This window comes from Lepidochelys olivacea (assembly GCF_965140295.1).
Source record: "Lepidochelys olivacea isolate rLepOli2 genome assembly, chromosome: 1".
Classification (NCBI taxonomy): domain Eukaryota; kingdom Metazoa; phylum Chordata; order Testudines; family Cheloniidae; genus Lepidochelys; species Lepidochelys olivacea.
Window position 1 is genome coordinate 237428332 of NC_140411.1, and position 19627 is coordinate 237447958.

Consider the following 19627-nt stretch of genomic DNA (forward strand, 5'->3'; position numbering starts at 1 on the left):
CAAAAGCTTTAGAAGTAACCCAGAACGAAGTGTATAAACAAATGCAAACAGTTAAACTATGTTTAAGGCACACTTTCCCCCCCGCCCCCACACTGTGTGTCCCCTACCCCGCATTTCCTTTCCCTGCTTTCCATGTTTGCTGTACACATGGTGACTGGGCAGGGGGGTGGAGATGTCCACAGGGGAAGGGGTTCAGCACTGAGGACTGAATGAGGCACATTTGCCCAGTCCAGATGCTCAGAGGACCAGATTTAATGGCCCACCCAGCCATGGAGTTGTCCTAGCTGTTCTTTGAATGCAGGCCAGGATACCACAGAGGGTCACAGCCTGTGGTGCGGGTGCAGTAGGACCTTGCGGCCATTAGAGACAACAGCTGCTCAGACCGTTCTCTCTGTTGCACACCGTCTTCCTCCCTTACCCGCTGTTCCTGTTCCAGGAATTGCAAAGCAAATGCCGGCTCTCATGCCTGTTCTCAAACCTCGAAGCCAGCGTGAGCTTTTCCGCTTGCCTCTTGGCATGTTTTTCCTGTAGCTGCACGTTCCTTTGTTACTTGACCTAGTTGTTGGCCCTTTTCAAAACTTCAACCATAAGTTCATCATGGAAACACTTCCTCGTGGACCAGTCCCTGAAGGTACAGTAAGACAGGCTCCTGTAGTGGGGGCGAGCTGTGGGGGTATTGCAGCCTGTAGAGGTTGAGGGGCCTGGAATGGGACAAGACCCAGAGGGTTATTGTGCCAAATTGCTGAGAGCAGGAGAACAGAAAAATCATTTTGGAATGTCGAAGACAGAAATGTTACTTTTTGACACTGAACTTCAATAATATGCTCGCAGAGAGCTACTTCAGGCCACAGAAACTCCCTGGACACAGGTAGGTTAATCACAGTGAAAAGTGCTGAGAAAATGGTATGTTAAAAATCACAACTTAAAAGAATAATAAAATGGAGTTTGGGCAGAGGTTGGTGGCTGTGCTATGCTATATAAACCTTATCTGTCATTTCAGGCATTGGGGGACGTACAGAGTTTGAGATACCCGATTGGCAGCTTGGAATAATATCTCTTTGCCAATGGGAAACCATATGTGTGCGCCACTGAAGTATTCAAATGTTTGGAGACCGAACAGGACAGCTACGAGTGGAATGGACCTACCCAGGTGGCCATGAAAAATATGCTCTTCTGAAATGCGACTACCAGTCTGGAATTCCTGCTGAAGGAAAAGTTTGCAGCTATCAGTGCCCAGGAATTGGGTCAGAATTAATGAGGGAATCAACATGGTGGTGCGTTAGCCTCCCCATAGCTTCCAATACAGCTTGTTAAGACTGCATGCAAACACACAGAACTCCATTGCCATTGCCCTTCTCCTCATGGCAAATTTCTGCACTGAATTCAAGCTCCCATTTGTATTTGGGACTAATGATTTCATCACCCATGGAATGCATGAACTACATTTAACAGGTATGGACTGTTACATGAACGCTCAAACCTGAGAGGGTGCACTCAGAGAGACCAGCAAGGAGTCAGCAATGCAGCTAGTCATATAAAGAGAGTGTGACCATTACATTTTAAAATCATGTTTATTTTTGTTATTCTTTTTAATATAAAAGCTAAATTGCTACTAAAATCATACTTGGAGTGGTAAGTATAGTTTGCATGTAACAAGCAAATTAGTCTAACACAGTGCAAAGGGGAAAATTAAGAATGGGGTTGGATCACATAATAAAACACTCATTTTAAATGGACTACCTTTGAACCTCTCCACCACCCCTGTACAGTTCAGTCCTTTCAGGCAACTCCTTACAGGTTGGTGCCAAGCAGCATATGTACAGGGAAGGTAATATAAAGTTCTTATTTTAACAAACTAGAATGAACTGCACAATGTGTGCCTTCCCAGTAAAAATTCTCTTTTGTGCTTGTTTTACTGTTTGTGTTTCCTGGTTTCCATTTTGAATTCCACGTGGTGGGGAGGAGGGATGCCAAGGCACTGGCATGCAATCGCCATTTGTGGATACATGCTGCTATCCAGGGCATACAGTGAATTAACCCAATATTGTCATGCAGTAAACATTCTGATAACACAGTCACATACAATATTCATAAATTAATACAGACTGACCCCTCATCTGTCACAGTTGCCATCCCAAATCGATATTAACAGAACACATGTATAATTTTAAATCGATATCCATTAAAACAAAATATTTGAAAATCTGTTCCATTATTTAGCTAAGCACAGTGTTAAGGCTCACTGTACTGTCTTTCAGATGAAATGGCAAGGACTTCAGCATGTGCCTAACTTTTAATCATGTGAGTTGTCCCATTGAAGTCAGTGTATTGAAGTTCCTCGCAGAACTGGAGCACCCATTATAGGAACATTAACCTTGTTGTCTTGGTCAAATTTGACTTCTGGTAAATGCATTACTCCTACTTCAATTCACCCTATAATTCCAGTTTGATATAATAATAATTCTTCACTTCCTGTCCTAAACTGCTGTGTACTGTTCCTGTGTACTATTAAATAGTCATGGCATTTCATTTCAAAAGCTGACTATTTTAGTGATGGGTGTAGTAATTCCTATATTTATGTCATAGGAGGCCTGTGAAATTTATTACAGTTTTGGCTACAATTCTATGCAGAAGCCTATTTCAGTCTGGGACTTCTTTTGCCAGTAGGGGTGCAGGAGTGAGCCCTTAATATTTGAAAATACATAATAAAAGTAAAACATTGGACCATTTTGGTAAAGAGGTTAATAAAATAGAATCTTACACTAACTAAAAAAAGAGCTATTTTTTCTCTACAGGTAATTAGTTTACACAATGGAATAATCTTTCTTATCCTGAAACCTTACATGTAACACAGCTCAGATAGCATCATTTACATACAGGCTGCTGCACATGCATGCTAATGTCTTCCAGTGAAAAGTTCAGACAAGTTTGTAAGTTTGCAGATGTCTTGCACGTGCTCAGCACCCAGATACATGTAAAGCCAGAACAGAACTGGATATTTTCTAAAGAACATTTAAAATGACATGTCTGTTATGGCTCATTGTGCCTCTGGATGGATTAAAACCTAGACAATTACCCCAGGCCTCAAGATTTTGACAGCCTGTTATGTATTTTTTAAATTGAGCTTTGAGTCAATATTAAACCTTTTTATGCATGTTGAGAATTGTACAACAGTTTCTTTTGTCTGTCACTTATGTTCATGCTTGACAATCATTTTAACCCTGTTGTGTTATCGCCATTTGCTTTTTCTGGCTTACTATATTGCTCCCCATTGGAATCAATCTACATTCCCATGAAAGGTACTATCATGTCACCCATCAGCAATTATTTGCTTTCATTCCTTAAAACTACTATACAATAGTAGCCCTGCCAGGAGGACAAAAGCACAGGGAGAGAGGCAAACGGAGGAAAACTGCAGTGGGAAAGCAGCAGCAGCTGCTGAGTGCTGAGCTAACTTTGTTCTTTAGGGGTCCTTCTGGTAAAATACTTGAACTTGAACTGAGAATGTGTGGGCCCTTCATCTTCTGCTTCATTTTGTAACACAACTAGTCTCCCCAGTGCAGAAACTGGAAATTAACTTGGCTTAATTGCTTGTGTATCAGCAGAGCCAAGAGGTAATAACTTTGCTTTTATGACACAACTCAGTGACTCTGCCTGTTGCCTGTTGAAAGCAGCAAGTGGCAGGAGAAGGGAGGGTGTGGGAGAAAACTTCCTGGAGCAGTAATTTTGATTGCCACCAGGAGTTTCCAGCACAGATCCAGCTCTTTGGGGCCCCTTTCAATGAATGTAAATGAACAGCAGATTCTCCTCGCGATTTTAGAAGGGGCCCTTTGTATATCAGAGCAGAGTTTGTATCTCTGAATGCAGCAAAGACAGCACCTTCGTGTTAATTAAGGAATTTATCTGAAATGCTGAGTCTATTGTTTTGTATAGGATTGTGAAGGATTTTATTTTGTCAAGAGATCATAGCTGTATCAGATTTTTAGATTGCCTGGATTTACTGATTGAACATTGATCCAGCTACTAGATGGCTTCTGTCCTTCCCTGTCCTAAAGCCTGGTTAAGGTGCCCAATAAGCAGCTCTGCTAGGTCATGTTTAGGAGATCATGACAATGTGATGATATGTGAAGAGGGCCTCACTTCCATATTCCTCTTGAATGACTCAGGTAGTGCAGTTTTCAGTGAATTCAATGAGATCAGAGTAATTTTCTCCCTCAAAGAAGCCTCCCAAGGGTTTAGATTATGTAAGCAGCTATGTTTTTCCCAGTGCTCTAATTTGTCTCCACACTAACAAATTCTCCTTCACTGACACATTTTGCTATATGGGGCTGAGAGGCTGATTCCTACAACCACCTGTGGGCAATAGCCGTTGTTCTTCTTTGAAGCATGTCCCTGTGGGTGCTCCACTTTAGGTGTTCAGGCACCTCTGCACTTGTAATCAGGTATTTGCAGCAGCAGTGCCCGGATGGGCAGTAGTATGCGCTGCCCCCGCCTTGCGCTTCCTGTGGAGGTTATATAGCGCCATGTAGCCAACCCCCCGTCAGTTCCTTCTCTTCTGCCTTTGGCTTGAATCGGAGTACTTAGCGGTGCCTCTGTACCTTACCTACTTAGTATCGTTCTTGCTGTTAATAGTGTTTATTTAGACAATAGCCTCTCTTTCCGGTTTACTTTACTTAGATTAAGCTTCAGTTATAAGTGACCCCTTAGAATAGAGTTGTTCTCCCTCGAGGGAGCAAACCCCGTTCTGAGGAACATGCCCGGCTCCCCAAGTTTCACATGCTACCTGACGTGCAGATTATTTATTCCTGCCTTGGACGGGCATTTGCAGTCTGTTCTCTGCCTGGGTGAAATGCACATACTGCAGAAGTGCTCGCATTGCCATAAACTGAAAGCCCGCACCAGGATGGCAAGAGATTTGCAGTTGAAACTCTGATGATGGAAAAGTCTCTGTGCCCGATGTCTGAGCCCGAATCATGGACTCCTCCTGGACAACTGTCTCCCACAACAGCCTCTGACAGAGGCTCTCCCAGGCTGTCTCAAGCAAAAGAACACCGTGTCAAGAAGGCTACTAAAAAGTGGGCATCATCTCCTTCTTGGAAATATGCCAAGAAAAGGCATTCCCCAACTCAATATACCCTGTCAGTACTGACTACACCGGGGCCTACCACTGCCAAGATAGTGGGACCATCCGGTACCACTGCTACCACAAGAGCAAAATACCCTAGGCAGGCTAGCTCAGACAAGGGCATCAAAGGGACATTGAAACCCTCTGCCTTAGCACCATTGGAGCTGACAAGATACTTGGCACTGAGCAGCTCGACATCACCACAGACTATGTGTGACGTTGCACTCCATATGTTTTATGGAAATATGCTTATGAGTGTGAATATGATGTAACTGGAATATGCTTTATGCAAAAGATCTTGTGAGGTACCATAACAAAGGTTATAACCTACTGAATATATTCCTCCTGTTTGTATGCATGTATCATTCTTGTATCTGAAGCTAGAAATAGGAAGTATAACTCTGAGGGCCTACTGTAATTATGCAAAGTGTGGGCCATTAATGGTGGTTTAGAATCTTGATGGCTAACATTGAATAGGACAATTGGTTGTAAATGGTTTATTTACCTGCACACCTTCCTGTGTACATGTGGGCCAACCCAGGAAGAATGGAGACTAGGGGTCTTACAGTGACATGTGATCATGTCACATGATACTGAAATCCATCTTAATCCTTGTACTTTTCCATTGATGAGGCAGTGGTAGGGATAAGCACAGACAAAAGATTCCCACCTTGTGCCAAAGTTATAAGGGAGGGGGAGGAGGGAGAGCAGGACAAAAGGGGCGGCCAGTCATGAGAAAACCCCTGCTTACCACCTGAGTTGTGTGCTGGATTTAACAAAGACTGTACCGGGGAAAGGATTGGGCCCAGACTAGGAAGGAGTCTAATCTGTGAAATAAGCTTATTGGAACATCTTTGAGGGCGAGATATTACCCGTAATCAGTTTCTTAATGTATTAGGCTTAGACTTACGTGTTTCGTTTTATTTTGCTTTGTGACTTACATTGTTCTCACTGTTATTACTTGATATCACTTAAATCCTACTTTTTATACTTAGTAAACCCAGAGTAAGTGATTAATACCTGGGGGAGCAAACAGCTGTGCATCTCTATCAGTGATATAGAGGGCAAACCGTTTACAAATTTACCCTGTATAAGCTTTATACAGAGTAAAATAGATTTATTTGGGGTTTGGATCCTATTGGGAACTGGGTGTCTGGGTGCTGGAGACAGGTAACCTGCTGAACTGTTTTTAGTTAAAGTCTACAGCTTTGGGGGAATGGACCAGACCTGGGTCTGTGTTGCAGCAGGGTCGCATGTCTGGCTCAACAAGGCAGGGTTCTGGAGTCCCAAGCTGGCACAGAAAACAGGACCAGAGGTAATTTCAGCACATCAGGTGACAATCCCAAGGGGATCTCTGTGACCGAACCAGTCACACTGTGGTGCTGCCCACTGCCTGCAAAACCCATTACGATGCAATCCACAGCACTGACAACCGTGCAACAGCCGTTGATACTGACAACATCTTCAGCGGCACTGAGACTCCCAGTACCACAACAATTCCTATGGCAGAAAGATTTTCTGGTCTCCGAAGTGCCAGAATCTTCTCTTCTCAGTACTGATATCACTTTCACTCAGTTGGTTCCGAGCCACTTTCCCACACCACCCAAATCTGCTCCTCCCTTCTCGAGTGATAAGGAGGATGCTGACGAAGGAGATATCTACTCCTCCCACTACTCTTCCCCCATCACTTCTGCCAGACCAGGCACTTCACAGCAAAGAAACACTACACAGGGCCTGGACTTCAGACCTAGTCCAGGCACCCAGGAATGCCACTAATGCCTATACCAACACATTGGCTTTACTGGAGGCATGGGCTGCATACCCACCACACCATCACAAGTCTCCTTGTCCACCCAGGGTGAGGCCAAAACATTCCCCTTCACCTTCAGTACAGGGACTGGCAGAACTTCCACAAGTGGCTGTTGAGGAATCTGGGGAGCTGTTGGACCAGAAGAATGCCCCTGCAGCCATCTTCTTCCCCAGACAAGTATGTCATGCCCCCACCTCTCGCCACGGGGGATGATTTTAAACAATTTCAAGAGCTCTTTAAAAGGGTAGTGGACTCACTGGACATATCTTTAAAGGAAGTGGCCGAATCCCAACATAAGCTTTTAGACATCTTACATACCTCAACCTCCTCCAAAATTGCCCTACCAATTAACGACGCCCTCATGGAATCAGCAAAAACTATCTGGCAGACTCTGGCAACAACTCCACCTACCTGTAAAAGGTCAGATAAAAAAATATTATGCGCCCTCTAGGAAAATTGAATTCCTTTTTCGCAGCCAGATGATGGAGGCAGTGAGTGAATGGGGCAGATAGCACTACTCCAGAAATACCCTGTAAAATAGGGATGAGAAGAGATTCCTAGCAGTCACTACTAGCTAAGTACGACTTCACAAATTATTCAAAACACTCAAAATGTATTGAATTACTCCCGGAGGAAAAGAAAGAGCAATTTAGAGCCATGATTCTTATTGCCAGAACAGCGTTGCAAGCGGCATTGGATTCCGCAGACACTGTGACCACAGCCGTAGTCATGCGACAAATATCCTGGCTGTACCTGTCAGGTTTTCCCAGAGAAGTACAAACGACTGTAGAAGACCTCCCATTTGAGGGTCCATAATTATTTGCTGGCAAAACGGACGAATCTCTTCATATGCTGAAGGACTATGTTCCACTAGCGGGGACCTTGGCAGTCCAAGAGCAGGGGCAAGGGGTGGCATCTTAGCCCCCCTGCCAAGAAAAGCGCAGGACCCACCATATTAACATCGGCCATCTTGTCACACAGTTTACTTTCAACCTGATTAATGCACATTAATTTAGGTAAGAAGAAACAGTTTGGATTGTTTGAAAAAATAATCAGTGTTTTTGTCAGGTTCCTTTATGATTTATTTTTTTTAAAAAAACTATGAATTAGAATAGAAAGTTCCCCCCCCCCCAATCAAGACACTGAATCAGAGTCAGGTTTTAACTGCTGAATGATCTATCTACTCCCCGAACTGGCCCAGACCAGTTTGCACAAGAAATTCCCAGGACAAAGTACAGCTTTTCTAGTGATGTTACTTTATTCAGGAATTTGAAAGGACTACATTCCTTAGTCTTCTTGGAACAATGCAAGTAGTGAACAAAAGCTCCAGACGGAAGGAGATGTAATTGGTTTTGAAGAGCATGAACATCTGTAGAGCATGTGTCTGTCGTATATCCCTAAGAGACCCTGCTTTTGAGGAAGAAAGCAAACTATGTACAAATATCAGCACAGTAGCCAATGAAGCAATCAGAAATTTAAAAGATAACCTAGACACAGACTTAAAATATAGCCAGTTCCAGGCTGACAATCTCAGGATTCACTTGTTTAGTGGTGAATATTTCAAAAGCATGACCAGTGGGAGGAGAGTTAAAAGGTAAGTGCAACAGAAAAATTTTGATGAGGCAGGAGAACGGGAAGTAGCTGCTTTTTTAAATCAATTTACTTTTCCAAACACAGTGGAAAATAGTTTCAAGCACCCAATTGTACTTCAAATCTTCAGTGCAAATGCAGAGGAAATTCTGAGGCCTGACACACTGGCTTACCTCTGTTGGTTAGAAGGATGTGATTATTTGCTAACGTAGCTGTGTCAGCAAAAGCTAGTGTAGACAGTTATACAGGCAAAACCTTTCTTTTTGCCGGTATAGCTTATTTTGTTCAGGGAATGGATATAAACTTTATCGGCAAAAGGACTTTTTTGCTGGTATAAACTGCATCGACACTATGAAGGTCTGCTGGTATAGCTATACCATCAAACCTTTTAAGTGAAGACAAGGCCTAAAAAGGGTCCAGATCACTAATCATATTCTTTCTTTGGCTAGTGCCTAGACAACAGCCCCATGGTGTCTTTCCCTTTCCTTACTTCTCCGCATTTAAACAGCCACTGAACGTGGTGCACAATTTAAACACAGTACATACTGAAGTGAAACCTTAGACCCTTATCTTAAGTACGTGCCGCACCACTGGGAATGCAACAACTTAGAATCATAGAATATCAGGGTTGGAAGGGACCTCAGGTGGTCATCTAGTCCAACAGGACCAATCCCCAATTAAATCATCCCAGCCAGGGCTTTGTCAAGCCTGACCTTAAAAACTTCTAAGGAAGGAGATTCTACCACCTCCCTAGGCAACGCATTCCAGTGTTTCACCACCCTCCTAGTGAAAAAGTGTTTCCTAATATCCAACCTAAACCTCCCCCACTGCAACTTGAGACCATTACTCCTTGTCCTGTCCTCTTCTACCACTGAGAATAGTCTAGAACCATCCTCTCTGGAACCACCTCTCAGGTAGTTGAAAGCAGCTATCAAATCCCTCCTCATTCTTCTCTTCTGCAGACTAAACAATCCTAGTTCCCTCAGCCTCTCCTCATAAGTCATGTGTTCCAGACCCCTAATCATTTTTGTTGCCCTTCGCTGGACTCTCTCCAGTTTATCCACATCCTTCTTGCAGTGTGGGGCCCAAAACTGGACACAGTACTCCAGATGAGGCCTCACCAATGTCGAATAGAGGGGGACGATCACGTCCCTCGATCTGCTCGCTATGCCCCTACTAATACATCCCAAAATGCCATTGGCCTTCTTGGCAACAAGGGCACACTGCTGACTCATATCCAGCTTCTTGTCCACTGTCACCCCTAGGTCCTTTTCCGCAGAACTGCTGCCTAGCCATTCGGTCCCTAGTCTGTAGCGGTGCATTGGGTTCTTCTGTCCTAAGTGCAGGACTCTGCACTTATCCTTATTGAACCTCATCAGATTTCTTTTGGCCCAATCCTCCAATTTGTCTAGGTCCCTCTGTATCCTATCCCTGCTCTCCAGCGTATCTACCACTCCTCCCAGTTTTGTATCATCCGCAAATTTGCTGAGAGTGCAAACCACACCATCCTCCAGATCATTTATGAAGATATTGAACAAAACCGGCCCCAGGACCGACTCCTGGGGCACTCCACTTGACACCGGCTGCCAACTAGACATGGAGCCATTGATCACTATCCGTTGAGCCTGACAATCTAGCCAACTTTCTGCCCACCTTATAGTGCATTCATCCAGCCCATACTTCTTTAACTTGCTGACAAGAATACTGTGGTAGACCGTGTCAAAAGCTTTGCTAAAGTCAAGAAACAATACATCCACTGCTTTCCCTTCATCCACAGAACCAGTAATCTCATCATAGAAGGCGATTAGATTAGTCAGGCATGACCTTCCCTTGGTGAATCCATGCTGACTGTTCCTGATCACTTTCCTCTCATGTAAGTGCTTCAGGATTGATTCTTTGAGTACCTGCTCCATGATTTTTCCGGGGACTGAGGTGAGGCTGACTGGCCTGTAGTTCCCAGGATCCTCCTTCTTCCCTTTTTTAAAGATTGGCACTACATTAGCCTTTTTCCAGTTATCCAGGACTTTCCCGTTCGCCACGAGTTTTCAAAGATAATGGCCAATGGCTTTTCTGTGGGTGTGGCCCAAGATACTGAACAAATAGGTAAAAAGAAAAGGAGGACTTGTGGCACCTTAGAGACTAACCAATTTATTTGAGCATAAGCTTTCGTGAGCTACAGCTCACTTCATTGGATGCATAATAATGAACAAACAGGTAAGTAAGTCAGAAGTTGAACAATGTCTTCAGCGAACATTGCTTTTTGGTTTCAAAAATAGCTCTGACAGTCTGACTGACTTCTCCCGGAAGTGAAAAATGTATTGAAGTTTAAAAAAAAAGAAAAAAGATTTCAGATCTTTGCAGTCTGGATCCAAACGATTTTCTTTCAAATCTACTTTTCATTATCCTTTTCTAAAAAGGTGTACAGTCTCTACTTAGACTAGTTCAGACAGCAGTGGGGGATGGAGAAGTGAAACCAGTACTGTGTGTAATAAGATGACATGCACGACAAATGGTTTTACATTTGCTTTTTGGTTCCTGGAAGATGATGTGCAAATGCAAATGCCCTGAGGAATCATCTCATTCCTCTCCTCACCCCTACCATAAATGGTGTTCACTCTCATGTCTTAATGCCTTTAAAAATTATAATTTAATCCTCTCAGCATCCTTATGAGATAAACAATTTTATATAAATAGATTGGGAACTGAAGCAAAAAGCAACTAAGTGACTTGCCCAAGGTCACAGAAGAAAGCATGGCAGAGCCAGGAACCAAACCCAAATTTCTTCCTGAGTACCAGCCACGAGGCTGTCTTTTTGCTCTATGCTGTGGGCACTACTTCCAGCTGGGCAAGGTGGAATTCCTTACAAGTCTACCAATGTTGCTCTTGTTTGTAGGTGATGTCACTCAGGCTATGTCTACACTATCACATATTCTGTCGGCAAAACTTGTCGCTCAGTGGTGTCAATATTCCACCACTCTGAACAACGTAAGTTTTGCCGGCATAAGTGGTCATGTGCACAGCTCTGCCGGTGGGAGAGCTTCTCCCGCTATGGGGGTGGATTAATTAGGTCAACAGGAGAGTTCTCTCCCATTGGCCTGGGATCTACGCAAGAGATCTTACAGCAGTGCAACTACATCGGTACAGCTGTGCCGCTGTAAGCTCTCTAGTGTAGACATAGCCTCAGTTTTGAAGGCCAGAAGAGACCACCACCATCAAATACTTTTATCTCCTTCACATCACAGACCCTTCTCCAACTAATCCTGTAATACAGGGGTTCTCAACCTCTTGCTTTCTGAGGCCTGCCCCAACATGCTATAAAAACTCCATGACCCACCTGTGTCACAATAACAGGTTTTCTGCATATAAAAGCCAGGGCCAGCGTTAGGGGGTAGCAGTAGAGCAATTGCCTAGGGCCTCAGGCCACAGGAGCTCCTACAAAGCTACATTGCTCAGGCTTCGGCTTCAGCCTCAGGTGCCAGTGCTCAGGGCCCGGGCGTCAACCCCATGTGGCAGGGCTTTGGCTTTCTGCCCCAGTGAGTCTAATGCCGGCTCTGCTTGGCGGCCCCCCTGAAACCTGCTTGCGGCCCCCCAGGGGGCCTCGGACCCCGGTTGAGAACCACTGCTGTAATAGGTCCACAACCCTTATTAAGATGTGCTTCCCACACAAAGAGTCACAACAAGTACACGGTCTGTCATCTGCTTGCTGAAAGAAATACTACCCACACAACTTAAGAACATTAACATTTATTTAACATGATAAAAAAGAAATGAGATATGAACATTTGCATTTGAACAATAGTAAGTGGCTTCTTATACTTACTCTGGATGTGCTCATTGTATAATATATACACAATGAACATAATTACATTTGTACACAAACTAAGTACTGGAATTGAAAACCTGTTTATTGCTGTACACACCCTATTCCAACAAAGTAAGAGCCCAGTACCTCAAAATACATACACTTCATTTTGTTTAAGAAAAAGTAAGCACAAACATTCAGGTATATGTTGATAACAGTGTGGCATTAACTGCTGATGCTGCAACCTGACCAAGAAATAATTACAGCAGAAACAGGACATACTTTACTCAGCAATAATAAAAATGGCACATTTTAAATATTTATAAAAATTTTACAAATCAAATGTCAAAATACACTAGTGTTTAAAAAGTGTAAAACAAGGTTTAGTGGCGATATGTAAAAGAAACTGATCTGTTATGTACCTAAAAGAAGCAAAAATGCAAACTTAAAATGATTTCATAATTAAAAACATTAAATTCTGTAAAACATCAACTAAGGTTCTGACTTTAGGCTGCATATTAAAAAGAATCTTTATGTGCATGGAAATCATAGCAGCAAGCTGGTATCAGAAGAACAATCTTCAGATTGTTGACTGTACATATGGGCCATTTAAAGCTGTCTTGGAATAAACATTTTCCAGGAAGTGATAAAATGATGCTCTGTGGCCAAAAGCATCAGAACTATGAATTTCATAGATTTAAAATATACTCTACAATATCTTCTCATATTTCCATAGGTCCACACTCCTTGGCCATGAATGGTTTCAACAGAATCTGTTAGAGCTGAAAGACAGACATGAATAAAGTTACTGTATTTTACCAAAACACTGTTTAAAGTTCCTCTTAGGATTAGGCATTGTGGGGAGTTTCTGACCGCGCTGTGGCTATCCACGAAATAAATTACCGTATATGCTCGTTCATAAGCTGAATATTTTTGGTAAAAAAGTGACATATCAAAGAGCGGGGGGTTGGTTTATAAAGGGGTTGACATCAAAATTTGATGATTTTAAACTCTATTAAATCATTTAATTGAATATCTAATACATTGTTGTTTTGTTTACCTGGAGCGTCTGCAGGCACGGAGCTCCTCAGTTCCCTGTGGCCGCAGTTTACCGTTCCCAGCCAATGGGAGCCACTTCCCGCAGCTCCCATTGGCTGGGAACGGCAAACCGCGGCTACTGGGAGCTGAGGGACTCCGTGCCTGCCAACCCACCAGCGGCTTACCCTGAGGGGACAGGAGCCGAAGTTTGCCAACCCCTGAAATACAGGGTTGGCTTATGAAAGGGTCATACAGTTTTTGCTATTTTTAGCTATCCATCTTGGGGGGTCAGCCTATAAATGAACGGGCTAATGAACGAGTATATATGACAAATTATATTAAAAAGAATCTAAGAAAACATTAGTTTCCACAACCTATCTTTTTAGGCATTAAAGCTATTTTGACAGCAATTCACAAATGAACAGAAACAAACAGGGGTTATTTTGTACAAAGAACCATTTCAGGGTTTTATACTGCCACCATCAATACAGTAACTAAGAGCTTTCCATGTAAAATTAGTAGCAAAGCCCCTAAATGCTGTACCAAAGGACTGGCAAGGTTAGAAACAGGACACAGTACTCTTCACTTGCTATGATGTAATGCAGTGTTTGGGATGAAAGATTCTAAATAAATGTCATCATCACTCTATTAAACTGTATTTTAGCATGTATCAGCATGCTTAAAATGTAACAATATACTTGTGAGAGGGATACAAAATTTGTTTTAGTGATGCCAGAAGACATGATGTAGAAAAAGTCATGTGTGAATAAGCTCTCTCCTTAGTCCTATGATACCACATAGCACCATTTTCCTTTTCCAAATTCCACTGCCTCTCTGAAACCCATCATGCATTTCTCAGACCCTGGCTTAAAAATTGGCCTTTCTATGAATTGAAATGCACCCCCCAACTTATAAATTCTCTCTATTGCAGAGGATTTCTTGCTGTACAGTTTGCATCCCACTGAGTAAACGAGTTCCTGCTTTAAAAAAATAAACTCTTCCTACAGGACAGGAAACTTGTTCACAGCCTGGTACATTTGCTGTTTCATTTGGGAAATTACAGCTCTTACCTTAGTCATGGGTAACAGCAATGCTCCTCACATTCAACAAACATTTTAAATGTGTTGGGTAGTGCTCAAGAAAGTTGTTTGACTGACAGCCCCGGTGAAAGACCTTTAGTCAGAGAAGTATAGCGTGGGCAGCAGCAGCAGTGCAGGCTCCCACACACACTGTGCTTCATTGTGTTTCAACTAAAATGGATCAGGAATTTTTTGACAAAACATTTTTTCGTTGTAAAACACTGATTTACCAAAACAAACTTTTTGTGGAAACCTATTGTTTTCAACGGGGGAAGAAAAGGCCCACCCCAGAACAGTCAAATAGCAGAGTGGCTAGTGCACTCTTCTGGGATGAACAAGACCCAGGCTCAAGTCCCTGCTCCAAATCATGCATGGCAGGGACTTGAGCCTTCATGAGAGTCTCCCTCTAATTTTTTGCAAAAACCTTTCAGAAGGTCTAGGTTTCATCGCAACGTAGAACAAAACCACATGTCAAAATATTTTTTGTGACATGGAATTCTTGTTTTCCAGGCCCAGTATTAATCCTGATATGAAACCAGCTATACAATGACCATCCAATATTGGGGCTCTGGTGAGACTGCTAACCAGTGTGTCAAATGCAGATTTGAAGTATACACTAGGAAATGGACTAATGCCTCCAAATAAATTCAGATACTGAACAGAGGAAAACTATTTTTAGGCTCTAATATCCTTGGCTTTACTAAAACTAGGGAACTAGAAACAGAGTCCATTTTAGAAGTACCATTCTAGGAACATATTATTTTGTCATCAGCAGTTCAGTGTTACTCGTGGAAGCATCATATCTAAGGTGGCAATATTATGGACACATCGCCATCTTCACATTACGTAACTGTGTAGGATGTTGGAGAAAGTGTCTTAGGTAGCAAAAGAGATTACCAGTCTTTCACATCTCAGACCTGAATTCATATTGTGGCATAAATAATTAAGAGAAAATTGCTTTGGAGAGCTCATCATTGATGCACATGACAGAGCCAAGTGCAATTTGACACAATTAGTAGTGTCTGCTCAAGAGATGAGGAGGTTCCTTACCTGTAACTGGAGGTTCTTCGAGATGTATGGTCTCTATATGTCTCCCAAACACAGGTGCGCATGGCCCCAAGTTTTTCAGCAGCCGTGTGCATTGGCCCGCATGGCTACCTTATGTTGCCACGTGCTCCATGTGACATTATAGGAGACCATGCAAGGTGACACGCACTCAGTCTTCCTCTTACCGCAGTATAGTGAGTCTGCAGCAGAGAGGAAGGTGGACTGGTATTGGGACCAGTACATCTCAAAGAACCTCCAGATACAGGTAGTAACCTTCTTTTCAAGTGATGGTCCTTATATGTATTCCAAACACAGGTGAGTATGGAGCAGTGACAGACTCAGAGGTGGAGGAGCGAGAACGCAATGGACAAGGCCTGTTGCAGTGGCATGACCTACAGTGGCATCTGCCCACTGGTCGATGGCATAGTGCACTGTTTAGGTGTGAACAGAGCGCCATGTTGCTGCCTGGCAGATCTCATGCCAAGGAGGCGGAGGTGGATCCTGCCAGATGGTGTTGCGTTGGAGCATGTGTAGCATTCTGTAATGCACTTCGAGATCCAACTGGATATGTACTGTGAGGAAAGGGCCTGCCCTCTTGACTGTTCCACAATGTCTATGAAGAGGCTTGATGAGGCACAGAATGCACGAGTTCTGTCTAGGTAGAGAGCCAGTGCCCTGCAGACATCCAGGGAGTGTAGCGTACTGTCTGCGGAAGTGGCATGTGGTTTAGGGTGGAAGATCAGAAGATGGATGGACTGGTTGAGATAAAACTTGTAGACAACCTTTGGGAGGAACTTAGGGTGGAGGCACAGGGAGACAGTGTCTATGGAAAACCGTATATGGGGGTCAGCCATCACGGTCACCAGTTTGCTGATCCGCTCAGCAGAGGTGATAGCCATCAGGAAGAGGACCTTCATAGCTAGGTAGACCAGGGAGCATGTAGCCAGCAGTTTGAATGGAGGTCAGGTGGGCACAGACAGCACAAAGTTGAAGTTCTAAGGGGAGTGGGGGTAAGGACGGGTGGGAAACAGTTTGTCAGGCCCCTCAGAAACTGGGTAGTGGTAGAGTGGGTAAATATCAACTGTCTGTCCATGGGGGTGGGGGGAGAAAGAGAGGTGAAAGGACGGGACTAAGCGCCACAAGGTGGACATGGACCGAGCTAAGTGCGAAACCTGAGGTCTTCAGCTCTAGAAGGTGGTCTTGGATGATAGGAACGGAAACACTGAGGAGGGGGAGTTGTTGGCACTGTGCCCAGGAGGTGAAGCGCGTCCATTTTGTGGTGTAGCATGTCCTCGTAGACTCCTGCCTACTCTGTGAGAGAATATGGTGGACAGGTGATGAACAGGCATTGTCTACACCTGAGCCCCATCCAAAAACCAGGCTATCAATTGGAGCAGGCTTCGGTTGGGGTGGCAAACCCTGCCGTGGTCCTGGGTGAGATGTATGTGCGGTGTGACATAGGTGAAGGCCACCATGTGGCCAAGGAGGCAGAGGCAATGGTGCACACTCATGTGCGGGTTGTAGCAGAGGACATTCACAAGGGCTATGAGGGTGGCAAAGTGGGCCATTGGGAGGAAGGCACAGAGTGTAGGGGGTCGGAAATGGTGGGCAAGCCCAGAAGTCCACACTATGACACGAGACCAGGGAGTAGGACAGGTTGTCCACTGAGAAGTGCCCCTGGCCTGAAAAAGCCTCCGCAAGTGGTTGAGCCATCGGTGTGGGCAGTACTGCAACTGGTGTGGCTGGGTTGTATCTGAGTGGCGGCTCATCCACCAATGAAGGGAGATGGGGGGCCAAGAGAAGCGGCAAGGGTGGGTACAACAGCTTGAGGTGGGATGTGTGTGTGTGGAGGGGAATCAGTGGGATCCAGCTGGCCCGGTGTCCAGGGCACATCCCGTTGTCTGCTGCTCCAAGGAGTGGGTGTGCGGAGTGGAGCCTGGAGAGACTTGCGGTGGCTAAGTAGTGCGCATTGGTGGGTGGTCGGGACTCTTGATCCTTGCAGGAACTGGCAGGTCTCACTTCCGCTTTGCCTTGCCCCGCCTTAGGTGGTGGCCCTGCAGGGTCGTCATGCGATGTCTCACCTGACTGAACCCAGCTCGGGAAGGAAACGCAGTGTGGCGCAGTGGTCCACGATGGGGACCTGCTGCGGTGTTTGTGAGAGGGCTTTTGACTCTCCTTATGTACCTTCTCACATCTTGGCGGTGCTGATGGATCCAGATGTGAAGCCAAGGTCAGGATGCTCACTGCCGGTAATGGTCGGTGAATCACCAGCACAGGATTGGACTCTGCCTGGGGCCCGAACAGCACTTTTGTGATGAGGAACTTGCAGAGGGGCTGAAGTCAAGTGTTGTGGGTCCTTGAGGGGAAGGATTTGCACATATTGCTATGAGCAACAAGGTGCATCTTGCCAAGGCAGAAGAGGCAGCGCGTGTGCTCATCACTCACGGAGAATGAGTGAGGGCACAAGGTACAATTCTTGAACCCTGGAACACAGGGCATAATCCCGACAGGGTTGGGAGAGGCCCCATAAGGAGCTACTATATACACTAACTAAACTAAAGTATGTACAAAAGTATGACAAGAAAGAAAACAGAGCTAACTATTTACAACGGAGAGTTGTTCTCAGAGGATCTGAGCACAAAGAGGGGATTCCAACTCCGACCATGTAGTAAGAGGGAACTGAGGGGATGTCACCGCATATGGCCTCTTATGACCTCACACAGAGCGTGTGGCAACATAAGGTGGCCGTGCAGGTCAAAAAACACTGCTGCTGAAAAACTTCCAGCTCCAGCGCATACGCACCTCTGTTTGGAATACACATAGGGACCATCACTTGAAGAAGAATGCCAGGTTGTTCCCTTCAGATGCCGAGACTGATCCGCATGGGGGAAGCTAACAGAGCTATAATCAGTAGAGTCTAGCTCCAGTCAGTCCATTGAACTGAAACTATGTAAAAGAAAAGGTTGGTTGGGTAATGACAGCCCTACTTAAAGGCCCAGAATATATACACACACCCCTCCAACGTTCATGTGTATCTGTACATATGCTATTTGATTTGTACATAAACAGCTCTATTTATACATTCTGAAAGTGCGTATCATGATTTATCATTTAAAATATTTTTACTATAACATTAAGTTTGAAACTAATATTCAGAGTCAAACCTGTATCTGAACATGACATGCTATACTGTTCATGAAAATCAATAACAACAAAGGCTGTATGTGATGTTTTTGTATGGACAAGAAACAAGAGATTAAAACCATTTCACTTTAACAAAGAGGTAATACCTCTTTCTGCCTATTACTAACACAAGAAAGTATCACATTACATACAATAATTATGACTGTTAAAACAAAACGCAGGTGCCCTATCTGAACTAGGTTATGCATTTTCTAACTTCACTAAGGAAACATCTTTTAAAAACTGAGAAAGTTCTCCTTTCCTAGTAATATGCCCTTATAGTTATATAGCTTATAGGACCTATGAAACAAGGCATATTCTTTTGATAGCCTTCCCTTGAAGGCTTATTTTAAAAGGTAATCCCTGACAACGTAGAAGTTTTAACTAATTAAAGTGCTGGTAAAAGTGTTAAAACGTTCTGACCTGTATCCCTTAGTTTCTTTAAACACCTGTATAAACAAACCTGCTTACTTCTATTTCCACTCACATTCAATAAACAGGAACTCTCAGAACCACAGAAATATAGGACTGGAAGGGTCATCTAGCCCAATCCCTTGCACTGAGGCAGGACTATGTATTATCTAGACCATCTCTGATAGGTGTTTATCTAACGTGTTCTTAAAACCTCCAATGACACAGATTCCACAATCTCCCTAGGTAATTTCTTCCAGTGCTTAACCACCCTAACAGCTAGGAAATTTTTCTTAATGTCTCACCTAAATCTCCCTTGCTGCAATTTAAGCCCATTGCTCCTTGTCCTGTCCGCCTTTTTACTCCTCTTTACAGCAATCATTTATATACTTGAAGACTTATGCCCCACTTCAGTCTCCTGTTCTCCAAACTAAACAAACACAATTTTTTCAATCTTTTCTTGTAGGTCAAGTTTTCTAGACCTTTAATCATTTTGTTCCTCTCCTCCGGACTTGCTCCAATTAGTCCACGTCTTTCCCAAA

General features: G+C 43.9%; 1 protein-coding gene across 13 annotated transcripts in view; it reads right to left on the reverse strand.

The window, feature by feature from the left end:
* Positions 1-12293: 12293 nt before the first annotated feature.
* The window catches only part of PLEKHA5 (pleckstrin homology domain containing A5), a 275009-nt gene continuing 267675 nt past the window's right edge, over positions 12294-19627 (reverse strand). For all 13 annotated transcript variants that reach the window (XM_084635411.1, XM_084635405.1, XM_084635414.1 and 10 more), the window contains one exon: positions 12294-13109. In XM_084635411.1, coding sequence (XP_084491537.1) covers positions 13091-13109 — 19 coding nt within the window. In that variant the 3' untranslated portion in view covers positions 12294-13090. The remainder of the gene's footprint in view (positions 13110-19627) is intronic.